This window comes from Cervus elaphus, chromosome 17 (genome assembly GCF_910594005.1).
Source record: "Cervus elaphus chromosome 17, mCerEla1.1, whole genome shotgun sequence".
Classification (NCBI taxonomy): Eukaryota; Metazoa; Chordata; class Mammalia; order Artiodactyla; family Cervidae; genus Cervus; species Cervus elaphus.
Window position 1 is genome coordinate 37,490,291 of NC_057831.1, and position 24,646 is coordinate 37,514,936.

At 38.0% G+C, this 24,646-nt stretch overlaps 1 protein-coding gene across 2 annotated transcripts; it reads right to left on the reverse strand.

Annotated features, from left to right (window-relative positions):
* Positions 1-1,067: 1,067 nt before the first annotated feature.
* MEPE (matrix extracellular phosphoglycoprotein) lies at positions 1,068-14,920 on the reverse strand. 2 transcript variants are annotated; one of them, XM_043871179.1, is made up of 5 exons: positions 14,899-14,920; positions 12,667-12,732; positions 9,129-9,182; positions 8,018-8,110; positions 1,068-2,904 (listed from the first exon to the last, which is right to left on the reverse strand). In XM_043871179.1, exons 2-5 carry the CDS (start codon positions 12,718-12,720, stop codon positions 1,444-1,446), a joined length of 1,662 nt encoding a protein of 553 aa, XP_043727114.1. In that variant the 5' UTR covers positions 12,721-12,732; positions 14,899-14,920; the 3' UTR covers positions 1,068-1,443. The 2 variants fall into 2 exon arrangements, with proteins under 2 accessions (XP_043727114.1, XP_043727112.1); XM_043871177.1 differs by having other exon boundaries at positions 1,068-2,907.
* Between the last annotated feature and the right edge of the window lie 9,726 nt (positions 14,921-24,646).

A 24,646-nucleotide genomic window follows, 5' to 3' on the forward strand; every position in this document is an offset into this window, starting at 1 on the left:
TATTGAGGCTGGGACAGAGGAACTAAAATCTGATCAGAGGATTGAAATGCACAGTTTCCCCACTAAGTAGCAGACTAGGACAGACAACCTTTGGAAGATTTCGCCTGTAATCACCCAGAGAAAACCTTTGTTCTCTCTGTTTTTCCTTTACAGCTCATTGTTTTTCTTTTACAGCACCAAGCGTTTTTCATGTGATCAGACCATTCACATGTAAAGGTCTGATATAATCTGGGATAAAACTTGCAGGTCAATTTCAACTTACTTATCTGCAACTTAAATGCTAGTATAGGTTTCTGTGTGCTTCCCTGGTGGCTTAGTGGTAAAGAAACCGCCTGCCAATGTAGGTTCTATCCCCGGGGGAAGGCAATGGCAGATGGAAATATTTTTCTATTATCTCGTGCCTTTCCTCTTGGCCACAAAATGGCTGCTGCACCTCCAGGCGTCATGTTGTTGCTAAAGAAGAATAGGGTAAGAAAAGAGGAAGGATGGTACTAACTGTACCTGCTCTTACCGAGAAGAGCAAAAGCCTTCCAGAATTCTGCTTCTCTTTCTGATCAGAAGGCTTAGGGCTGATTTCCAGAATGGTATCACAAGGCCATTAGCTGGGAAAGCATCTATACTAAAGGCCAGAAAAAAGAAACAGGCTTGAGATGATTGGAATCAGCCAATGAACAATATCTGCCAAAGTAAGTTTTTACCTTGGTTTTTCATTTGTGCATCTCCTTCTTAAATTCTCCCTCTTTCCCTCCTGCATACCCATTTCCTTCTTTGTTTAGAAAGAGGTAGAACTGAGAAAAGTGATAACATGAAGAGTTGTGTCAGGAAGTAAAATTTGTTCTAGAAGAAATTGTAAACGTGCAACAGAGAAAAGAGCATAGTAGGACATGAAGCAGGATATCTTTATTAGAGCAGAGGAGGTCAGAGGAAAAAGGAAATACTGGCTTGAGCAGAGTGGGATGAAGGGAGGCTTTCAAGCCTTAGTCAGTGGATTAATTTCATAACACTGCCTTTGCCAGAGGCAGAACTCATCTTGTTGAGTCTTAAAGGAAGCACCACAGACAATAGACTTTCTTACAGGTCATTTAATTACAGATTATCATATAAGAGATATTGTTTTTCATGTCTACAGAGCAAACAACAAAGGGTTTTGTGATACAACCTATTTTTAAATGATACCTATTCAAATATTACCTATTCCATGAATCCTTAATGAATTTTTTTCCTTAAAAAAGCATCATAGCTTTGAATAAAATTTCATAAAGCATCATGAGGATTTCACACTATGACCATTAAGATAGCAAGAGTTCTCCCCAAGAGGCCAGGTCTCCTGGCTTATTCAACTCCTGACTCTGTCCTTCATCTGATCTGCTATCAAGTGGGCCCCCTTTATACTGTTAAGTCACTGATAACTAAGAGTTCAAATCTTTATCCTGCTGGGAATTTCTAGTCCCCGTCACTCTCACTGGAACTGTCGCTGTCAGATGACTCACTACTGTCATGCTTTTTAGGGGGGCGAAGCCTCCTATTGGGATGGGAGTTCCTGTAACCCCAGGTGCCTTTGCTTTGTGACCCACCCTTGTTCCGTGTGTAATTATGTTGTCTGTGGGGTACATAATGATTTTTCCTGCTGTGTGTTATTATGGTTCCCTCATTATTGGGACCATTATGGGAACCTATTTCATTTTTAATTTCATTATCAAGACCACGAGAAGGAATGAACTGGCCCTGACCTTTGCTCTTACTAGGAAATCTTTGTTTTTCCTTTGAGGTCTCTTGATTTCTATTAGAATGTTCTGTACCTTTTCTGCTGCTACCTTTGCCATTTTTTGGAATTTCATTATAATTAGTACTTTCAGCTCCATCACTACTGCCATCTTTTCTTCTGTCTTTTGAGGGTACATGAGGGTAATGAAACTCTATTTCCCCTTGATGAGCATTTTGGCTGCTGCCATCCACTCTGTTTCCTTCTTTTCCAGGGAGTTTCTTAAAATCCGTGCTACCTATGATGTCATTGCTGCCCTCCACTAGGCTTACATCAGCAGTATTTGCCTCTTGGGCTGTTTTACCCCTGGTTCCAGTAGTTTTTCTGCCATTCCTTTCTTTCTCTGGGATCTCATTATAACCTGGTCCTTTTGCATCAGGGCTAGTGGTCTCAGTTTCACTTGGGCTGAAAAGCTCTGTTTGAGTATCTGTACCTTCTCGGTCAGGATAAATAGCATCTGCTTTACCAGAAATGTCCTTGAAAGGTGGACCATCTCCACTAAAAGGAGAGAGATCATTATCTCCTCTCCCTTGAAGATCAGGGTAACCACTGCCCTCAAAATCACTGGGGATTTTTTTTACTTTGGGGAGCTGTTTTAGATAGTCCATGTTGTGTTGGATGAGGTGGGTAGTTTTGCTTTTTACTGGAATATTCTGGGCTTGGGAATCTCTTTGGTGATTCTTAAGATGTGAGGAGGCTTTAGCATAGTTGGCATCTGCTGGAATTTTGCCTAGGACATTCCTGGGTTTGTTATCTTTGTTTTCTTTCCCCAAGAGTTCAGTCACAGTCCTGGGCTCCGTTCTGTGGTACATGTTATTTCTGATGAGAGCTGTGCCATATACTTGGTTGTGTAGTTTGCGGATAGTAATGTCTCTGTCCTCAGCCCCATGCTTCCCAGTCGATTCAGGATAAATGGACATCTTTAGGTCACTGTGGGCATTTTCTTTGCTACTGATACTGTAGTCTTCATTCACTGACTGTTTATTTCCCAAAAGATTTTGAGATTTTGTGCTTTTGTTATTTTCATTGGTTCCAGGAAGGAACAAGTCTTCCTCTTTTTTCTGGACAATGTTTTCTTTAGGTGCTGGCTCTTGACTTCTCTTGCCAGAATGGGGAAGAGCAATACCTTTGGTTTTTTCTTCCTGCTAAAGTGTAATTTTCAATATAAAGTGATTATTTTATGTTAAAACTTTTAAAATTTAATAATTCTTTTAGGCCATAATGTTTAAAACCCCACCAGATACTTAATAAAAAGAGTCTTTTAACTCAAAAGAGATTTGTTGGCAGAGAGAATTTTGAAATAGACAAAGCAGGTTTCACAGAAAAAGAAGAATGAACAAGGCTTTAAGAGTGGGTGAGATTCCAATACATGAAAGGAAAATGGTGACACTATCCTAAGAATAAGTATCATATTCAAAGGTTTGGAAACAGGAAACATTTGAAAGATAATATGAATAAAACTATAAGGCTGGAGTAGAGAAAGCCTAAAGAGAATGATAAAAAGGATAATCCTAAATAAGAGAAGTAAATTTGGAAATATAGATTAGGGCCTGATTTTAAAGGAGGATCTGAATTTAAGGAAGACAAATAAGAGAAGTAAATTTGGAAATATAGATTAGGGCCTGATTTTAAAGGAGGATCTGAATTTAAGGAAGACAGAGTGTGGTCCTCACCTTGTGACCAGTGAGACATTTCAAGTGAAATGGAGTTCATCTTTCAAACATGATTATTCTCTCTCTCTCATTCTCTCTCTCTCTCTCCCTCCCCACACCCCTATTCTCTCTCTTTGTTTTGGCCCTGGTCTTCAAAGGTATAATATTTTCCTCTCTTCTTTTTCCTTTTTTTTTTTTTTTTTACAGAGGATATACAAATAAAAGAATGTAGGTAATACTAAGCTTCTGATATTCAAACAAAGGATCTTGCAACAACTGTTGGTGACCCTGGTTATTGTCTGAGAAGGTAATCATTATCTTTATTTTCTTCCTCTTTTGTCATGTAACAAACCAAATTAGATAGTCTAGATCAATAGTTTTCAAATTTAGCACTTATCAGAACTATTTGGAAGGCTTACTGAAACAAAGATTGTTGGACCCAATGGCCAGAGTTTGTGATTCTATAGGCTTGGGGTGAGGCTCAAGAATCTGCATTTATGACAAGTTCCCAGCTGATGTTGATGCTGCTGGCCTGTAAGTACACTTTGAGAACTACTCTTCTAGATCATAAGTTTAAATAATGAAGGCCCAGATAAGAAAAGCCGCTGAGAGAATAATGGGATGAAAAAGAGAGTGGAGAAGAAGAGTGTTTATGCTTGTATCTCAATTTTTCCTTTTCGGGGAGAAGGTCTGTAAGGATGCTGCTTCATAGACAGCACCTTACCAAACCTGAGGTACAGCCAAGATGCAAGAAGCTTGAACAATGTGGTCAGGAAGAAGAGGGACTGAGATTGATTTTGCCCACTCCCTCTTTCTCTGTGGAAGCATCTGAGAGTTTTCAGGAACTTTCCAGAGGGAGTGAAGTGGCTCTAAAAGGAGCAATGTATTTAGATGGAGCATATATACTAGGAATAATGTGAGACATATATAGACAAAGAGGGATCTACATTGTCCATGAGATCCAGGAGAGGCTGAATCCCCACTGTGCCCTCCATCACCCTGAGACTGTACTGTTTGGCCCTAAGCTGTTGTAGCCAGTGACTTGGCAGGGCAAGCAGTATTGCCCCTTCCATGTCTGAGGATGCTGTGACTTCCTCTCCACTGTTGTATAAGCCGTGTTTGTACATATGGTGTATGGTATGTAGTGGACTAGAGAAGGAAATGACAACCCACTCCAGTATTTCTGCCTGGAAAATCCTATGGACTAAGGAGCCTGAAGGGCTACAGTCCATGGGGTCGCAAAGAATTGGACATGACTGAGTAACCTGGCCACGTTGTAGTGGATGGTGTTAAGCCATACCTGACTCCCTTATATGCATTCTTGCCATCTTAGGGGGAGATGGCGGAAGTGAGGATCTGAGCATTTTTATCCAAAAGAGACTGAACAGTTAAAGATTAGATAAACTTAATTTAAATAGGTTGAATTTAAATTAATTTCTGCATACTCCCTCCGCATTTATTAACACATGGGTGGGAGCTCTTGAGCAAAAGAACAATTATAGGCAGAATAAATAGCATACTTTCCCTCCACCTCAAGCTTATAAGGTGAGCTAAAATTTACAACACTACATAAACCTTTGAACTGGTGGATAACATGAAATCAAAATAAGAGATATTTATTGAGAGACTGAGACATATAAGAAGTTGGGTTGGTGTTTTATGTTCCAGGCAGTACCTGGTGACTTATTAAATGGCAGAGGTAGTGGTCCTACAGGGTTTAATGAAGTTTGGGGGCGATGTGGTAGGGCAGAGACCTGGTATTCAGTCAGGGTTTGCACAGACATACAGAGTGTCAGAACTTCAGGCAGAAGAATTTGGTTTTATTTTATAGAGGATGGGGAGGCAGTGATGGTGTATGAATAAGAGAGTAACAAGGAGGAATCAGGCTAAGAAAGAACAGTTAGGAGTCTGCTGCAGTGTCTGAGAATGAGATGTAATCACTTGGATTAGGATTATGCCAAAGAAAAAAGTTACAAAGAAAAACCTTCTACTGGTGCCCAAATTGAAGAAGGGGAAATGGCAACCCGCTCCAGTACTCTTGCCTGGAGAATCCCATGGACGGAGGAGCCTGATAAGCTATAGTCCATGGGGTCGCAAAGAGTCGGACGTGACTGAGCGACTTCTCTTCCTTTTCTTTAATAACTAGAATGTTGACATGCAAAAGTGAAGGCAAGAAAAAAGATAACTTTTATATTAAACATATTGCTGTTGAGAGGCTATAGAATCTGAGCTCTAAATGCAACATTCAGTTAGAGACAGAGTTGGGTGTCCCAGCCTCCCAGCCCACGTCCTTCACACATATGATCTGTGGTCAGCTGGTCTGTCCCGGAACATTTTGTCAGCTAATTGCTTGTTACTTTTCATGTCAGATCATTTCACTTAAGGATATTCTAAATTTTTTTTCAATTTTTTTTAACCTGCAACCAGTAACTAGTATCCCTTTTTTCCTGATGGAACAGTCGTTAAGGTTATTTCCTCTTTCGTGTACAACCCTTCCGGGAAAGGAAAGGTTTCCTCCGTATTCACTGAATGCTTTGTCTTCTCCAGGTTGACACATGCAGGTCACTGTTATTACGTCACTAGGTTCAGATCCGTCCTCAAATAGGAGTACTGTTCTACTTGGAAGTCTGCCTGCTTTTTTATATAAATCTTATTAACATTGGAGGCAGAGGGTAATTATCAAGATAAAAATGATTTATGGGGGTGTCTTCTATTCTTACAAAGCTGGCTAATATGCAGTACCCAAACATTTCAATGTGTAGTATTTTTAAGATATAATTTGAAATGACTTATTTTGGGGAGTTATTATTTACTAATCTTTTATAGCAGGTATATTCTGAAAATAAGTAAGGTTTTCTCATGAGGGAAAATATAATAGAAAAACTTTATGATGAGGTTTTTTTTGGAATAAAAAATATTTTAAACATTTGACTTAAGCCATTGCATCTGGAAAAGTTTTACCTGGACATCTATTCTTTCCTTTGCAACCAAGTTCATTATCTCACTGCTAATAGAAACTTTTGAGTTAAACAGGTACACTATAATAATCCCTTCTTAATTTTTCCCCTTCCTATTCTGAAGGGGGAAGTTTTGTTTTATATTTGATGCTTTTACTGCTTTTGAAACAGTAACATGTATACTAATGAGCTGTGTGAATTTCTTTATAGATCAAACAGATTTCTTTTATAGAAAAGTTAAACAACTTCTAAATCGTGGTATATGATGGCCAATCATTTTGCATTTGCTTATGCCAGTTGACTTCTGATTGCATTGTTGATTGTATGATGGTTGAACAGTGAACGTATCCATTGGCCAATCTGCTTTCCTATATCCTGCTTTCCTATCTCCATGCCTTGGCTCACTTTATTCTTTTCATGGAGAACAGTCTCTCCCACACAAATGTTTACTCAAATCCTACTCATCCTCCAGCTGAATTATTTCCAATATATAGCTTTCTGTGAGCACCAGTTTAGGAACTAATCTTTTCTACTCCAAGCCCTAAAGCATGACTTTTGGGGGTACCACTCAGATAGCACTTTCTTTTTCAGGGTATAGTCAATTTTGTAAGCACATTTTATTCTTTTCTAACTCTAAAATCCTGGAAAGAGTTAAGTTTTATCAATCATTTATCTCACATAATATCTTGAACAATAGGAAGCACTCAACATATATTTGTTACAACCAGTAAGTTTAAAAGACACTGAGTCTTACAGATGTTAAATCTTAGAGATGCATTTAAAGAATATTGAGCAGAACAAAATAACATTCTGAAGGGAAACTGCTACTTTTATGGGGAATGAAGCCAGATTTGGGGGAAAAAAGTAAATAGTCATTTTGTTGATGGCATTTTAAACTGTTTCTAGCTCTTTGGCCAATGAATTTACAAGAAGGGACTGAGTGAAAAGAAGTATTGTTTTACTCCAGTGACAGAGCACTTATTCTTTCTCTTCCAAGCATCCTGACACAGATAGTGTCATCTGTAGAATGAATTTAAGGGACATTAAAATGTGTCACTTTTTCCTAAAAAAGGTCAAAATGATTTCCTTCTAATCCCTCCTCCCATAAGAGCATATGATACAGTATGTCCAGAAAACCTCCTTATAAAGGATCAAACGTTTCAGTGTTTGAAAAGCAGAGACATTACACTGCTGACAAAGGTCTGTATGTATAGTCAAGGCTGTATAGTATGTGTCTTCCCAGTGGTCACATACAGTTGAGAGAGCTGGACCATAAAGAGGGCAGAACGCCAAATAATTGATGCCTTTGAATTGTGGTGCTGGAGAAACTTTACTTTACTCAGAAGCAATAACATGAAAAACTCATGGGTGTCTGGCGTCCACCAGCATCACATGTGCTGTGGCAGGTCTTAAAGCAGGGTAGGGTTTGGGCCAGGGCATGAGGTGGCCTGTCTGTGTCAGGAAGACTCTGGGACCCAGAGGTCCGTAGCAGAGATGCTCCAGGAGCCTGGGACCAGGGAAAGGGACAAAAGCACCAGCCACAGACAGAAACTCCAGACCAGACAAAAGTAAATGTCTCCCTTACAGTTTCTCCCAGTGTTGATCCAGAGCTGGCTCCGGATAAGGATCACTTGGATTCGACTTACCTTCATATCAGTTTGGTTTTTCCTTCCAGACGAGGTGGAAGCATATTTAAACATATAATAACCATGTTTCTCATGGTGACCCTTGTACGTTATCTACAAAAACACAACATTGTATTAATGTGGATTTATCTTTAACTTAGAAGTTTTCTGGCTCTCTTTTTTTTTCATTTATTTTTATTAGTTGGAGGCTAATTACTTTACAATATTGTAGTGGTTTTTGTCTGGCTCTCTTTTTAATAGTAAAAGATATTTTTAACTCCGGTGAAGTCTACTTATGCATCTAACAGATGGTAGTACTTCTGATAACCACAGGAGGGCGTATGTCAGCCAGCTCCCGAAGAGAGCAGCTTGTTTCTGTCTCTAAATCGGTTTTCCTTGACGATGAGTATGAATATCAAACAGCTCTCTCCTCAGAGTGTATCAATTTTACTATAAATTTCAATGCAAATGGAGAATGGGTAATATTTTCAGGTAGGAGAAGGCAGCGGTATGAGGAGAAAGGCGGATTTTACAGTATTCATGCTGATGTCAAATTGGCAAAACTCGCAGCATAAATATTCAGGCTCTTAAGCTTGTAGTTTTTGCCTTTGTAATTTTAAGCTAAGATAGAGAACAGAAGATTGTTAGTTTTTAGAACAGAATTTTCTGAGACTGCCAGGAGAAACCCTGCTAGGCAGAAGTAAACTGCAATTTGGTGACATGAAATGCTGAGAGTTCTTGTTTAACTTTCTGGTTGCATGTGAAAACTAACTCCATGTACAGAGAATTCCTCATAAAGACTTGTTAGCTCACTTCCCTTTGTTTTCTCCCTCATTTATTACTTTGTTCTCATGTACATGCATGGGAAAATATTGTTTGCTAATAGCAACATCCTAGAATTTTATCCCTCTGAAGGAAGAAATCACATGAAGAGAAACAAGTTCCCATTCAGAAGGCTTTTTTCTTTTATATCACACATTGTGTGAATTAAAAGTGCCAAAAGTAGGTTGTGTAATTTTCCATTTCCATTCTAGGTACACAAGAATATTTTGACAGTTAAAAATTTCCCCATATTGACTTTTCTCTTTATAGAGTTGGAAGAGGTGTATTTGAGAAGAATAATTCTGTTTACCCTCTGTTCTTCCACACAGTCTTGCTTCGTTTTCTCAGCCTGTGGTTGCAATGTCTGAAAGGAAACAAGAAATAAAACATCACCAAGTATTTCTTCTTTCACTCATTTCTTCAAACAATAAATGTCTCCTTTATTTTTCTCACTCAGTGCTCAGTTCTCAGTCCCTCAGTCGTATCCAACTCTTCGTGACCCCATGGACAGTAGCCCACCAGGCTCCTCTGTCCATGGAATTTTCCAGGCCAGAATACTAGGGTGGGTTGCTATTTCCTCCTCCAGGGGATCATCCCAACCCAGGGACCAAACCCAAGTCTCCTGCGTTGGCAGGAAGATTCTTCTGTGTGCCACCTGAGAAACCTTTTTCTCTCACTGGGTTATTCAATGTAGAAAATCATTCTGACCAAAAGAAGATGGTCACGTACATGACATTTGTTTCTACATTGAAGGAGGGTGCTGACCTTCCTTCCCTAGAGGGAGACAGTGCTGTCTCTACTAAGAACCTCGTTCAGTATGGGAGAACAGCTGAGTTGGGAGGGGTGGCCCTCCAAGTGAAAAAGCTTAAATGTCATTTGTATCCACTGAAAAATTTTCCCTGGCACGCTGGGAGTGTTTGGTATCGGTGAACTAAAATCAGAGTTGAGTGAGGTGTGGATTGTATGTGCATTGATGGTATAAGTTCAGTCATTGCTGTTAGAATTAGGATATGATGCTCCTGATGGTCCATCAAAAGTGAAACCATAGCCCTGCACCAAAGGGGAAGGAATACACTGGAGAGGGGACTTTATTGTTGCCAGTCACCTGGGCAGTTTTTCTTTCAGGGAAAGGGAAAATGACATTTTGAAAGATTGTATTTTATAGAATGTGATTTATGGGATGACACTATGAACGGTTAAGCTTTCCATTGCTTCTACTATCAAAAATCCAGAATCTTACCTAACAAAAAAACTGAAGAAAGTTACTTTTTTTTTCAATTTCATAGTAATTTTTATCCCCTAAGGGCATATTTTATAATTCTACCCTTTATTGCCCCCTCCTTTTGTTGGTTCTTATACGATCATGTGCATATAAATTTAGAGCATTGTATCATTCCTCAGAAATATCAAAAGAGCTTAAGTAGCTCTGGAAATGGGGCTATAGGAGAGAGAAAATATTTTAAAAAATGATATAGGTACCTATTAAGCAAAAGAAAGAAATGATAGTTTGGGGTATTCAGTATCTTCTTACAGAACATACATGTAACGTGTGAAAAACTTACATGATAGTATAGAGAACCTAAATATAGTTCACAATAATAAATCATGAATTTATAACAAAGTAACCTATAACAAAGTCTTTATGGTCTCATTGCATATTGATGCTTATTAATTAAATTGCATGGCTCAACAATCATATTTTATTTTTTCCACTTAAAATTTTGTTTTTGAAGGAAACAAGAATGTTACCCCTAAATATGCCTTTTAAAAATGTGAACCATTTAAAATGTCTTCATTGAAATTGTTGCAGTGTTGTTTCTGTTTTATGTTTTAGTTTTTGGCCACAAAGCTTGTGGGATCTTAACTCCCTGACTAGTGATCGAACCTGTACCCCCTGCATTGAAAAGCGAAGTCTTAAGCACTGGATCACCAGGGAAGTCCCCTAAATATGCCTTTTTGACATAAAAATTATTTTGAGCTGAAGGCAATTAAGAAGTAAAACATGTAGAAAAAGTTTCCTTTTCTGCCTAAAGGTAGGGAATAAATTCTCCTTTTACTAGAGACAATTTCTTATCGGTCTAGAGATGGCACAGGGGAATATGCAAATAAATCTTGTTAAACTAATCTTGATCTTCCTAATTAAGGAAGATAAGGATTATCTAATCCTATCCTGTTTGTCCTGTCAATTCTTCACAATATCTTACTACTTTGTCTAAATGGAATTAAAAACCTCCTGCCCTCATCATTTCTTTCAGCCCTCATTCTTTTGTGAAGTCTTCCATATACCTGTAAAATTATAAAACAAATTTGTATGCTCTTCTCCTGTTAATCTGTCTTTGTTGGTTTCATTTTCAGACCCAGCCAGAGACCCAAAGAAGATTGAGGAAAATCTTTTCCTCTCCTAGAGTTTGAATTTGGATTATATATCCAGAACATAGGTAAGTGGCTCAGTATACACTGATTTCTGATACCACCAATCTGTAATTGAATAATTTAGATAATTACCCAAATAAAATCCATTTGGAAGAAAACGTCACACATAGCTATTTGTAATTCCAAATTTGTCTCTGTATCCTTGCCGAACCTCTTTCACTTGAAATCTGCACCACTCCTCCTCCCACACCCCCTCCCTACCCACTTGGCAGTTCTGCCCTTGAACGTGGCTCTGAAATGGAGATGGCCTTGTTTCCTTCAGAGGAAGAAGACTGGCATCCTCTCTTGACCAGTGGTCAGTGGATTGATGTTGACATAGCACATTTACTGGAAAATGGTCAGAGATGCCGCTCCAGCTGTCCTTTGGAATGTGTTGCTCAAAATAGACCCATCCTCAGCTGGTGGGATTGAGCTGGGTCAGCAGGACCCACTCCATCCTCCTCACGCCTCGCGCGTGCCTCTGTGGCCCTGACTGAGCAAAGTCAGTTCTGTGTATTGGGCCTGGCAGATGTCTATTTTAAGCTGTACGCACCCCCACAGGACTGCTAGAGCATGCGTGCTGAGAGGGGACCTGTTTTCTCAACTCCTACTCTCCTCAGCGGTTGGCATGGCTCACGCTTGTCAGTGGTTGCTTACCCACTCACTCAGGACCTGTATGTAAGTTCTTCTCTGACAACAGAATGACCACTTGCTTCCACGCTTCTCCAACCCTGAGAAGTTAGGATGTTTTTCAGACATTATCTTATGAGCACTGTGTCTCCTTGGCAGAAAATATCTGTAACACTCAGCATTTTCACAAGATGAGTTAGTCACATCCTGAGTGTTTATCTGGGTGAATCAAGGAGAAGAAAAGACACAGAAGGAAACTGGAGCTTGATTTGGGTTAAGCTGCGGGGAACTTCTTTCCATCTTTAGCCTTGCTGATGAAGAGAAGATCACTAGCAGGATCTCACAGTGTTGGAATGTTGCAAGAATTACAGAAAAGCTCTGGTTCCTTTGTGTAGTCTTACAGTTATACAGTCTAGTTGCTTAGCCATAGAGCATTCAAGTCAAACTCTTTTCAGATTTTGGTAAAATATTGAGAAGTTCTTTTGACATGTTACAATTAGAGTATATTTGCTCATTGGCATTAACTGATTGAAACACTATGGCTGGCTATTGGTTTTCTTGAAAATATTCTTTCTGGTGCTTCTCCAAAGGCAACATGTGGACATCTTGTAATTCTTACATGTTCGTTGAGGGCCTTCTTGGTGACAGACATTTGTGCCAAGTGTTGGATACTTCCTCTGTGTTTGGTATTTTATTGTAACTGAACTAGGTAAGTGCTACTAGTTTACAAAGATGTTGCTTAAAGGAAAAATAGATAAAGAGAGCAAGAGATTATATGATGTGCAACTGAATTCGTAAATGCTTACTGGTGCTGCCAGGGTCAAGCTGAAAAGGAGCAGTTCCAAACAGAAGATTCGCATCTTTGAGAATCTCTGTAAAAAGACAATAATATTTTATCCTAAAGTATTGCCAGTTATGAACTGTAGCCATAAGAATAAATAGAACACAAAAGTCTATATAAATATCCATCCCCTTAGCAGTCCATTAGTCCATTTCCTTTTGTTTAAAAAAACTGTATATAATTTAAATCTAAGTGTAGAAACTTTAAGAGCTTTCATATGTCTAATCATTCCAATGTGAATGTGAAAATTGTCCAACATTATTAAAACAATATAGAAATGAATTTATAGATATTTATTTACTCTATTGTCAGCCCAAACTTTTCCCTTTTGTCTTTAGAGAGAGAGAATTTAATTGAATTATTTATATAATTCAGAATAATATTAAGCAAAGAGTTAGTAAACTTGAAGATAGATCAATAGAAATGTAATTTGAACAAGAAAGGGAAAACAGATTTTTAAATGACCATTTTCTTTTAGCCCTTTGTAAGTGTATTCAGCTTACTCAGGGACCTGTGTGATGATAGCAATGATCAACTCAGAATTCCATGTCTCAGAGAGGAAGTATAGCAAAATTAAGAACTAGGGTTTTAAAGTGAGATTTATGTTTGAGTTCTTGACTCTGTTATTTAATAGCCAAGGAACCCTGGGCAAGTCATTTAAACTCTCCTAACTTTGGTTACCTCATTTGTAAGACGTGAGTAATATTTATAGTTATATCTGATGAAAAAACTCTTAGATAGCTCTTTACACAAAGTCTGGCACATAGTAAATGCTCAATAAAGGTTAGCTATAGTCATTAAAATAAATGAACAGTTTAAAAATAACATTAAGTTAGTATAACAGCTCGTAACAGACTAAATGAATCTGCCAGGATAGCAAGCCCCACTGTGAGGAATGAAATCTTGTTTGCTATCAGCCTGGTGCCCAAATATATATCCTCATACTCATTAGCAAAGTATATGAAGTGGGAGCCACCTGTGGTCTGGAGACCAAGACAATTTATATAATACCTATTTTAATAGCTAACATTTACTGAAAACTAAAATGAGCCAAACACTGTCCTAAAAATTTGACCTGTATTCAATTATTGTAGATAACAATAACCCTATGGAGTTAGGTGATGTTACCAGCCCTGTTTTATAGATTAATAAATAGACACAAATTCAAATAATTTGTCCCAGAATTCCTAGGTGTTCAGAGGCAGAACCAGGATTAGCAGCCAGGCAATGTAGCCCTAGAGCCAGACTCTACACCACCTTGAATAAGTTTCTATTCTTTTATCTTATTGCAGAACAATCTACATGGAGTTGATATAAAGGCTAATCATAGAATTATATTGGGCTCAACAAAATGATGTTTAAAAGACTAACATTTTATTATGGATAAAGGTACATGTTTATACTTTGGTAAATGTGTTAAGAGAATCTACTGAGTTTGTTTAAGTCTAGAAAGCCAATAGATTGAAAAAGAAAATTGACATAACTTTGGATGACTCATCTGTTGGTTTTGATACTAAGTATTTTACTAATTACCACACAGACATATAACAACCAATATGAAAATTAAAAATTTACACCACTCTTTGGTAGTACTTGAGAGAAAAATACTTTTAATAGGAAAAATAAGCTAAATACTATTGTAATTTTCAATCATTTCAAAGTAAAAACTTTGGTGAAATAAATAAAACTATTAAATATATTCTAAAATCCTGGGCTATTATCCTCTAAATTAATGCAATTTTAAGAACCTTAATCCTAGTCATGATTTAGCTTCTGAGCGTTCTAGGGATCAGGACAGTGTAAGCCATGTATCTAATAACTTATGCTAATCAGTAGAAATATCAGCACAGATGAGGTTTGAGAGCATAAGTCTGATCATATTATCCTTATTCTGTCTTATAAGCAAAAGTATAGAGTAAAATTAAAGTCCTTGAGTCATTGTGTAGATTGATAATATTGGTAGTCAGACCAGAGAGAAAATGCTACCAAGCCACAAATTTTAGTTGTTCATTTCTAGAGCTTAGTAACACACTTTCTTTTTATAAAACAAAACACTAAATATTACATAGTTGTGCCCACTGGAAAATATTTTCAATATGCATTTATTTTCAAAAGCAACATTCCTACCTGAATGGCATGCATCTTAAAAATGTAAACTATGTTATAAGGCTATTTGCTATCAAGAGAGTCAAATTACCTGGGGATCTTTGACCTTCAGAATACCTGGTTTCTTCTGCAGGATTAGCAGTCTTTGGGTATTTTGCTGAAATTTAAAGTTTGTTAGAGTACCCAATGGCCAATCAGCACTGGCTCATTTAGCACTAGAAAACAATTTGCTACCAGTGTCCACAGATAACCATAGGGGGCAGAGTAATTTTAATCTAAAAATGTTTTTGTGGTAAAAAGCTGCTATCAAATGTTCCAGAAAGTGGGATAAACAGAAAATATAAATACCTCAGCTTGGTATATTATGTTGTCAAATAATTAAAAGTGATTTCAGAACTATTAGTTCTGGCTGAGTAACTCGCAAGTTTACAAACAGAAAACATTGCAGCTATTCTTTTGTGTAGAAAGTTTGTCATTTCAATTGTGCCTGAATGAACTTCAGCGATATTTAAGAAAAATGCATTGAGTGCCTATTATGTGACAGGCATTAGGGAAACAGGTAGGAAAAAGAATCCCGGTCTTCACGGAGTTTATAAGCTGGTGGAGAGATAAGCAATAAACAACATAAATAAGTAAAATACATTATGTTGGGTAGTGACACAGACTCAGTCTAAGAAGAAAAAGCGTTGCAGGGAGATGACAATAACAAGCACTGGGAGTGGGAACATTGGGTGAAATTTTAGATTAAGAGGCCCGGGAAGGCCTTGTTGAGGGGGTGACTTTCCAGTAAAGACCTGTAGACATATGACTTTGTAGTGGAATTACATTCTAGTCAAAAGGAAGAGAAGAGGAGACTTCTCAGGGATAAGAGCCTGCTGACTTGTTCCAAGACAGGAAAGAGGTCAATTTGGCTGGATGGACTGCAAAGGGGAATAGCAGGAAATGAAGCCAGAGGGGTATTAAATGGCAGATGATGTAGTGCCCCTGGGTCATCATGAGGCTCCTGACTTCACTTGAGTGAGAAGGAAGCCCTTAGAGGTCTTGGGCAAGGGAGGAATTCAAGGAGGGACTGAGTAGGAAAAGACAAAGTCTGGCAAGCAAGCTCTTGTAGTAATCCAGTCATGAGACATTTGGGACTTGAACCAGAAGAAACGGTGAGAAGTGGTCATGTTCTAGATTTATTTTGAAAGTAAAGCCAATAGGAATGACTGATATACTGGATGTGGCTGTGAGAGAAAATCAAGAATCAAGGATGGCACCAAGGTTTTCATTTTGAGCGACTGGAAGAATAAAGTTACTCCATGATATTGTTATGAGGAAAACTGTAGAAGTGGTTTAGCAGGAAACATTGAGAGTTTGGGTTTGTATGTGAATGTTATAAAATGGTCAATTTTATATATATATAAAATGGTCAATTGACTTTTTCAATGAAACAAGTAGCATATGCATATCGGAATAAGCATTTTTAGGGCAGTTGTTTGGTCCAGTCTGCCTGCCAAATTCATGATTGCAAGAGTTCAGGAGGTTCCATTTAGTTTAAAATATTATACTACCCGGAGGGATAATTTATGTTAGAATTTTATGTAGAAAACATTAATAAAAGATAGTGTAAGAATTTTTTAACTCATGCCAAACAATAAGAACTACCTATGAAGTGGAATGAAGTGAAAGTCGCTCAGTCGTGTCCAACTCTTTGTGACCCCATGGACTATACAGCCCATGGAATTCTCTAGGCCAGAATACTGGAGTGGGTAGCCTTTCCCTTCTCCAGGGGATCTTCCCAACCTAGGGATTGAACCCAGGTCTCCCGCATTGCAGGTGGATTCTTTACCAGCTGAGCCACAAGGGAAGCCCGAGAACTACCTATAGCTTAACACAATTTAGCATACTATAAATGATATGTAATGAGATTTCAATGTAAGCTCCCAATTCTTCTAACTTTCAAAACAGACAAAAACCAAAAGAAAACAAGCGCAACAGCCCTTGGGTAGCTTTAGCTGAGAGAATGATTTCTTTTCTAGTTCAGGCTGAATCCCTATTTTTGCTTTCCCAAGTTCTGCACATCCTCTTCTGAGTGTCTGAAGCTGGTTCTTAAAACACTTGCCAGGATTAGAATTTTAGCTCTTGGGCTGGTGCCCCTGATGATTCACAACCATTTAACCATGAAGTTTAGGGTATTTGAACATTGTCATCGACAGTGGAGATATTTAACTGGTAGCTTTGGAGTCAAACAGACCTGAGTTCAAATGCTGACTCTTACCTCTTGTTTGCTGTGGTCAGTTTCTTAAGCAATTAAATTGAACTTCTGTAGCCTCAATATCTCCATCTGACAATAGAGAGCTTGATAATAAGCTAAACTTTCATTGAGTGATTACTAAAATCCAAGTATTATTCTAAGTGTGGTCTTTAACTCACTTAATGTTTACAAAAACTCTATATTGTAGATACTGTTACTATCATTCTGATTTCAGTGATAAGACACAAGCAATTATGTGAAGTGACTTGCTTAAGGTCATATATCCAGATAATATAAACAGCCAGAATTTACAATTTGGCAATCTGACTGCAAAGTGAGGTTTGAAAACCACTTCACTGTACCATCTCATAAAGTCAGCATAAACATTAAATTGACAAATGTTCTTAATTCTAAACTAAATGATAAATACATGATAGCTCCTCATCCCACCCATTCTCCCATCATTATATAGTAATCCGGTATTCAGATGACATCCTTCTGTATCTCCTTTCTGTCCTCTATTTTCCTACCATGTTTCCTTTTATGATCATTTGATAAAGGAAAAAAGTAATCAATGAAATAGTGAAAGAAATAATAGAGTTGAAGTTTAAGAGCATATGGTGGGCTATTTCCCTAGACATCGCAAATACTAATGACTGGAATTTCAGCAAAATGTAAAGGATTTGACTGATACAGAAAAAGGCTAACAAGGAAATGGAAGTAAAGGAAAGGAGAGGCCAACCAATAGTGCTCAGTCATCTGTAAGACTGAACAGAAGCATACAGCTACGTAACACATTCACAAATTTCTATAACAGTTAGAAAGTCTGCAATGTTTTAAGGCTTTGTCCTCTTCTATAATAATAACTTTATACTTTTGAATGATCACATAGAAGTAAGCACCTGGTATGTGCCTTGTCCGTGGTACAGCCTTAGAAAATATTGGGGTTTTTCACTAATATTATTTTATAGTTTCAGATAGCTCTCAAATATGTTTTCCTTTGTCTTTCCTTCTTTTCAAAAACTTTTAGTGTATAAGAGATTTCCCCTCATTTAAGTGATGAGAAAGTGTTTAATTCTATCTAGATGAATCTGTGTTCTATGAGAGAAAATTCATAGAACATTAAGAGAAAAGTTGACTTAGCTACCGGTCCTACCAAGGAGTAAACTGGGAGTAGCTAAATATATATGCACTCCCAAAACTAAAATGAATTCAAAGCTCAAAAAATAAAAATGCAACTTGAACTTTAAATTTAGAACCTACAATTGACTAAAGCAAAAAAAGAGGGAAAAAAAAAATGAGCCTATTTTGGCTGAAAGTTTGCAGAGAAGAAACCATGGGGGAAAAACAGAGAATTTGCTGAAGTTCTGTGAAATAGAGATGTTACATCTACTGTCTTAAAACTTGCCCCCTGATTGAGCTTGAGCTTCAAAACCTCAATGTAAATTTCCTAAATATTTTTCTGTGATAAACAGTTTTGCCATAACATTTCTTAGGAACCAAAGATAAAGACCAGGGTTCAGTAAAAAATGTTATCTAGCCTCACACTATTTATATTTAATTGAAAAATAAAATAAAATTAGGAAAGAATAGAAAAAACAGGAAATAGACATGAACTCTCTTCTGGTTCTTGGTTCGTGGCTCAAGATGATGCACCTTGCTTGGCTTTCCTGGGCCAGCCTGACACATGGAGTTGATCTTTAAAGAGATTTTTAGATAAAAATAGTCCACAAAACATGTTTAATTTTGTGCTGATTTTTTTTATTTCTTATTCTTCACTTGATTGAGAACAATCATATAAAATATGAGCAGACTAATAACCTACAGTCTGTTCAGTTACCAGACCCTCATCTAGGAGTAAAGCTATGTGTTTTTGTTTTGTCTTGTTTTGTTTTTCCATCTATTTCTGGAACCTCCCACCTGTCTTCTCTGTACTTGTGCTCTAGGTCCAATTATTTTGATATACATTTTTAAAAACTTAAGATTGTAGGAACTCTTTTTATCTTGTGAGATGTTGGTTCCCAACGCATTGTTAACACATTTGATAATACAGTTCTCTGTATCATTGCAGGGTTTTAGAGGTATGCATATACTATACATATTTCTGACTAACTAAAATAATGCTCTATTTTCTCATTTATATACACAATAAATATAAAGAGTTTTCCCTCCTGAATCGGGGGGGGGGGTTCTTCACAGTGTTGTGAATGAAAAAGGGGGACCCTTTTTGAGCATCTCCTCCTTACCATATGGACCCTTAAAGACTTGTCAAGGCTGAAGACTTGTCAAGGCTTTAGGCATTTCATAGAAAAATTATTCCCTATTGATTTCCAGAAGTGAGTCTGAAATGGGTCTGTTGAGGCTTGCTGTGTTTTTAGCAGAAGGAAACATTTCTGTTTTAAATATGTTCATTCATGAGGATCAATATTCATCCTGAGTTTTAGAAAGGTCACTTTTTAAAACGTCACTTACAACTTTCTCATCTACCCCCAAATTATGTTTATTTTTGGTTTTAAACTTTTTTTCTCTTGGTGTTTGGGAATTTCAACAGAAGTACATACAAATTTCAGCCAGATATGGAACCACAAAGACTCATGGAACCACAAAGAGTCACGAACAGTGTGAAACTAGCTGTGTTCGTTGCTCTAGGCTATTTGTTTACAATTCAGCTATTACTAGCAAAGAAAGATATGTCAATATAATTTACTTTTATTTTTATATTAGAAAGATGTCTTATTACACCTTAAAGTGTAATTCAGAGGGTGTGGTTAAAATGTAATTATAATGACACCAGACTTTTCCTTCAGGACATGGTGATATTACTGGAAGTAGCTGTAAAATTTTGTTGTGTGACCTCAAGGGGGAAATATCTTTCATTCCCAAATACTCCTTGCCATTTTGTTTTACAAGACCGAATATCCTCTTAAGAGACAGAACATGATGACACATACCAGCTAGTTATTCATTGTATTGGACACATGCTGTTTTCTTACCTAATTTGGGCATATCTACTCTTCTCAGTTTTTAAACTTCATGTTTATCTGTATTGTGTTATTCTTTTACTTTAGTTCTTTTCTCATGACTATCATAATTTTCATGAACCCAGATTGTCTCTGTGCTTATTTGTTCTTATTTCAGTTATCTTTTGCCATGTAACAAACTACCTCCAAACTTAGTGGTTTAAAACACCCGCTGATTATTTTCTCTCAAGTGTCTATAGGGTAACTTGGCTTAGCTGTGTGGTACTTACTAGATCTCTCATTTGGGACATTCACACAGAGTGGGTGCAGGAGTTCTCTGAAGACTTAATTAGGCTACACCATCTAAGATGGTGCTTTGGTGCTTCTCCATATGACTTTCTCCAGTAGAACCAATTGAACTTCTTATATGTGGATCAGGACTTAAAATAACTCCATGAATTAAAAGCTCTTTAACTGAGGCTTCCCTGGTGGCTCAGAGGTAAAGAATCCACCTATCAGTGCAGGAGAAACAGGTTTGATTCCTTATCCGGGAAGATCATGCATGCTTCTGGCTAACGTGGGTCAGCAAACTTTCTCTATAAAGGACCAGATAGTAAATATTTTTATTTTTGCAGGCCGTGTGGAACTCGTGTGCCACAACTATTGTGCGTGTGCTCTAGAGCCTGGGAATTACAAGTATTGAGCCCACATTCTGCAACCATAGAGTTAACCATAGTAGTACTGATTTGATAATAACTCTTTCTGTATAGCATAAGTAATGGTTTATGTTATGCTGTTGATTTTCTGTAACTGTCCTATAGCTAGAATCAAGATTAAGCTTTCCCTCAGCTCGATAAGAGGTGAGACATGCCTGAAAAATCTCTGTCATGAAATTTCAAAAGATAATTAGGATAATAAAAATATTATCTTCAGTATTGTTTATTAAAGATAAATAGCATTCTTGGTGTTTTCAGGTTGGGGAGGTATCAGAAGCATTTTATTAAGTGGCTGCAGAAAAGAAACAACTCACAGATTGCTGTAACAAATACCAGAAATTTTACTACATGTTTTGTGAGTTCATTGATAGTTGGCTTGTATCCAAAGTGATTAACAACAGCTAAAATTTTAAATTGGGCTTCCCAGGTGGCCCAGTGATAATCTGCCTACCAATGCAGGAGACACAGATTCAGTCCCTGGGTTGGGAAATCCCCTAGAGAAGGACCTAGTAACCCACTCCATTTTTTTGCCTGGAAAATCCCATGGACAGAGGAGCCTGCAGTCCATGGGGTCATAAAAGAGTCAGACACAAATTAGCAACTAAACAACAACAACAACAAAAATTTTAAATTAATCAATTCTTTATGGTTATGACTTTACACAGTCATCTAAAATGGGAGTGAGCAAACTATGACCTGTGGGCCAAATCTGGCCCAACATTTGTTTTTGCATATAGAGTTTTATTAGAACACAGCCATGCATATTTATTTACATTGTGTCTATGGCAGATTTTGCTACAGTGACAGATTTAACGAGTTGTGACAGAGGCCATATGGCCTTCAAAGCCAAAAATATTCATTATCTGGTCCTTTACAGAGACAGTTTGCTGACCCATGACTAAAATAAAATAAAAAGGTTGAATTTGTATTTTTTAAAAAGATAAGACATAGCACAGGGAACTCTATTCAATGCTCTGTAATGGCATGTATATGAAAATAATCTTAAAAAAAGAGTGGATATATGTACATGTATAGGTGCTTCACTTTGCTGTGTACCTGAAACTAACAAAACATTGTGAATCAACTAAAATAAAAAAATTTTAGAAAAAGAGATAAGACAAATTCTGCACACATTGATGGAGGGCCTATCTTCCTGGACCCTGGAAATTATAAAATATGGGAAGGAAAGCCTCCTGAAAAAAAGCAGAATATGAAAGAATGAAATTTGTATGGAACTTTCATTCTTAGAACAACAAATCAAGTTAATGAGTTTCTAACCCATTGAGTATTTTAAAGATGTAAGGGGAGAAAATATTTACAAGTGCTTATATTTGGATAAACAAAAGTGATTGTTTCATGGTTTCCTTTTAATCAACGTTGATTCTTTTTTTTAAGTGAAATTCACATTTCTTGACATTAGACTATCCTTTTCAGAAGAGTGTATTTGTATTTTTCTGCTTTTCTTATATCTTTGTTATTTCTTCTCTTTATCATTCAGAGAGATTCACTTTACCTAGAGATGGATTGGGTATTGTTTTGTTTTGTTTTTTTCAATAAGAGGAAGCCAAATGGAAAGAAAGTCAACATTTGGTTTTTCAGTTCTGAAATAGGCTCTTGAAACTTTCAGCATAAGCAGTCATTTGGAAAGCTAAAGCTTTAGTTTTGCAATGTGAAAATCTTTTTAAGAGCGGAAAGGGTGATAGAAAATCAACAGGGCCAACCACAAAAGAGGCAGGATATAGACTTTATGTTTCAATAATAAATTGAAAAGTCCAAGAGGGATATTCGGTGCTCAGATTAAATATGGCTAATTCTGGCTGCCCGCTGGGGAGGATATTGGTTGAGGCATCATGATGGAGGAGGTAAGAGGGACTTGAAGTGAGGAGATAGGCCCTGGAGTAACCACAGGGAGAGGTACAAAGTCATCTCTCAGAAGCAGCTATCTTGTGGCTATGCTAATATCCAAACCAACCACCCCGAAAGTGTGGCATGTGCTGGGAGGCCAGTTAGCACCTCATTGCCTGATGAGGGCCCACATGTCTCCATGAATTGTCTCGCAGAAGTAGCCCTCTTTCATGCCCTAGGACCCTTCTTAGTCCATCCAAACTCCCTTTCCTTTTGTGGCCAGCCTCTTTAAATGGTCCAGGACGCTCCTAAGCCTCCCAAACTTTAGTATTTAGAAGAGGCGTTTGGAGGAGCAGCTCTCTGACAACCTTGTACGTCTCCATGTACACCATATGGGCAAGAACTGACTGCAGTCCAGCATTAGTCTGGGCAAAGCGCCTTGTGATTTCTCCTGGAGCAAAAAAGGATGAGCAGCCAGCTGAGGAGATGCTCTAGGCAGACCTCCTCTCTGTCTTATGGGAGATAATCACAAGGTCATTTCTCATCTACCTTCCTAGTTTCAGTTGAGTATAGGACTTTCAATTTTACCCCTACCTGCCTCGCCTTAGGGTTTAATTGCAGACCTCAGCATAAGTCTTTCTGCTTGGCTGGGCTTCCCCAGTGGCTCAATGGTAAAGAACCCACCTGCCAAAGCAGGAAACACGGGTTCAATCCCTGGGGTGGGAGGATCCCCTGGAGAGGGAAATAGCAACACACTCCAGTATGCTTGCCCATGAACAGAGGAGCCTGTTGAACAGAGGGCTACAGTCCATGGGCTACAGTCTTTTGGGGTCCCAAAAGAGACATGACTTGGAAATTGAATAACAGTCTCCTTGGCTAGAGGTAAGACCTGGTCGCTCATCAGCAGAATGACCCAGGACCTGTGCTGTCTGCCGTCTGGCCTCTCTGGTTCAGGGTCTCCCATGGGACCAGGGACGCAGGGAGAGGACCTCAGGCTGACCCTGCTCTTGCTCTTGTGGAAACTGCTTGACTCCACCATAGCTCGGTCTCCCTACTGGCTGAATCTGTGGAATTTCAGTGACCAAACCCAGTAGCTGCAGTTAGATCTTCATGGCCCTGTTAGAATCACATTGCCATGTGGGGATGCTTGACTGCTCAAAAGGGACAAAGTATTGCCCTATTTGGGCAACAGCATAAAAGGAGATTTTCCTTGCTTATTAGCAGTTGCTTTTCTCAAGGGGATTTTTTTTTATCACCTGAGCATGACATGAAAGCTGTAAAGTTTTATCTTATTAACTCTGAAGGGCAAAGGAGTGAAACATTGTTATTGTTGTTACACATGCTCTTATCAAAAGTTTCTTCTTCTGATTCCCAGATAGATTCACTTATCTTAACAGGGCATCCTTTCTGTATGAAGAAAGAAGCTCTGAGAGGTACCCAGGGCATGAACCCTGGACCAGTCTCCTTTCCTCCACTTACCAGCCCTATTGTCTCAGCCAAGTTACTAAAGATCTCTGTAAGTCAGTGCGCTTACCAATGAAATGGAGTTGATTTCCAGTAACTGTAAGAATTAAGTGAAGTAATATATGTAACATACTTAGAAACCAACTGACTCTTAGCAAGTGTCTAATAAACATTACTTATTATATTAATGAAAATTGTGTTTCTGAAATCTTAAGGTGCAAGAGAATCACCTGACCACCTCCACCACCCCCGTTTCTGATTTAACAGATCTTGAATGGAGCTCCAGACTTTGCACTTCTAACATGTTCTCTGGTGATACTGATATTGCTCTTCTGATGGCTACACTTTGAGAACTACTGGGTTAGGATATAACTTTCAGGAAAAAAATTTATAGAAACCTGTTAGCAAAGTGTCTTAAAAAAATAGAAGTTAATTTCTAGGGATTGGGTGTCCAGGACTGGTATCATGCTCCTTAAAGCCAGACCTTTTCTACCTTGTGACCTTGTCATCCAAAGACAGTCACAGATGACTCACCACCATGGTTGCATTCCAGCCATAGGAGGGAGAAATGGGAGGAAGAGAAAGAGAATAACATCTATCTTGAGGGAGACAACCAAG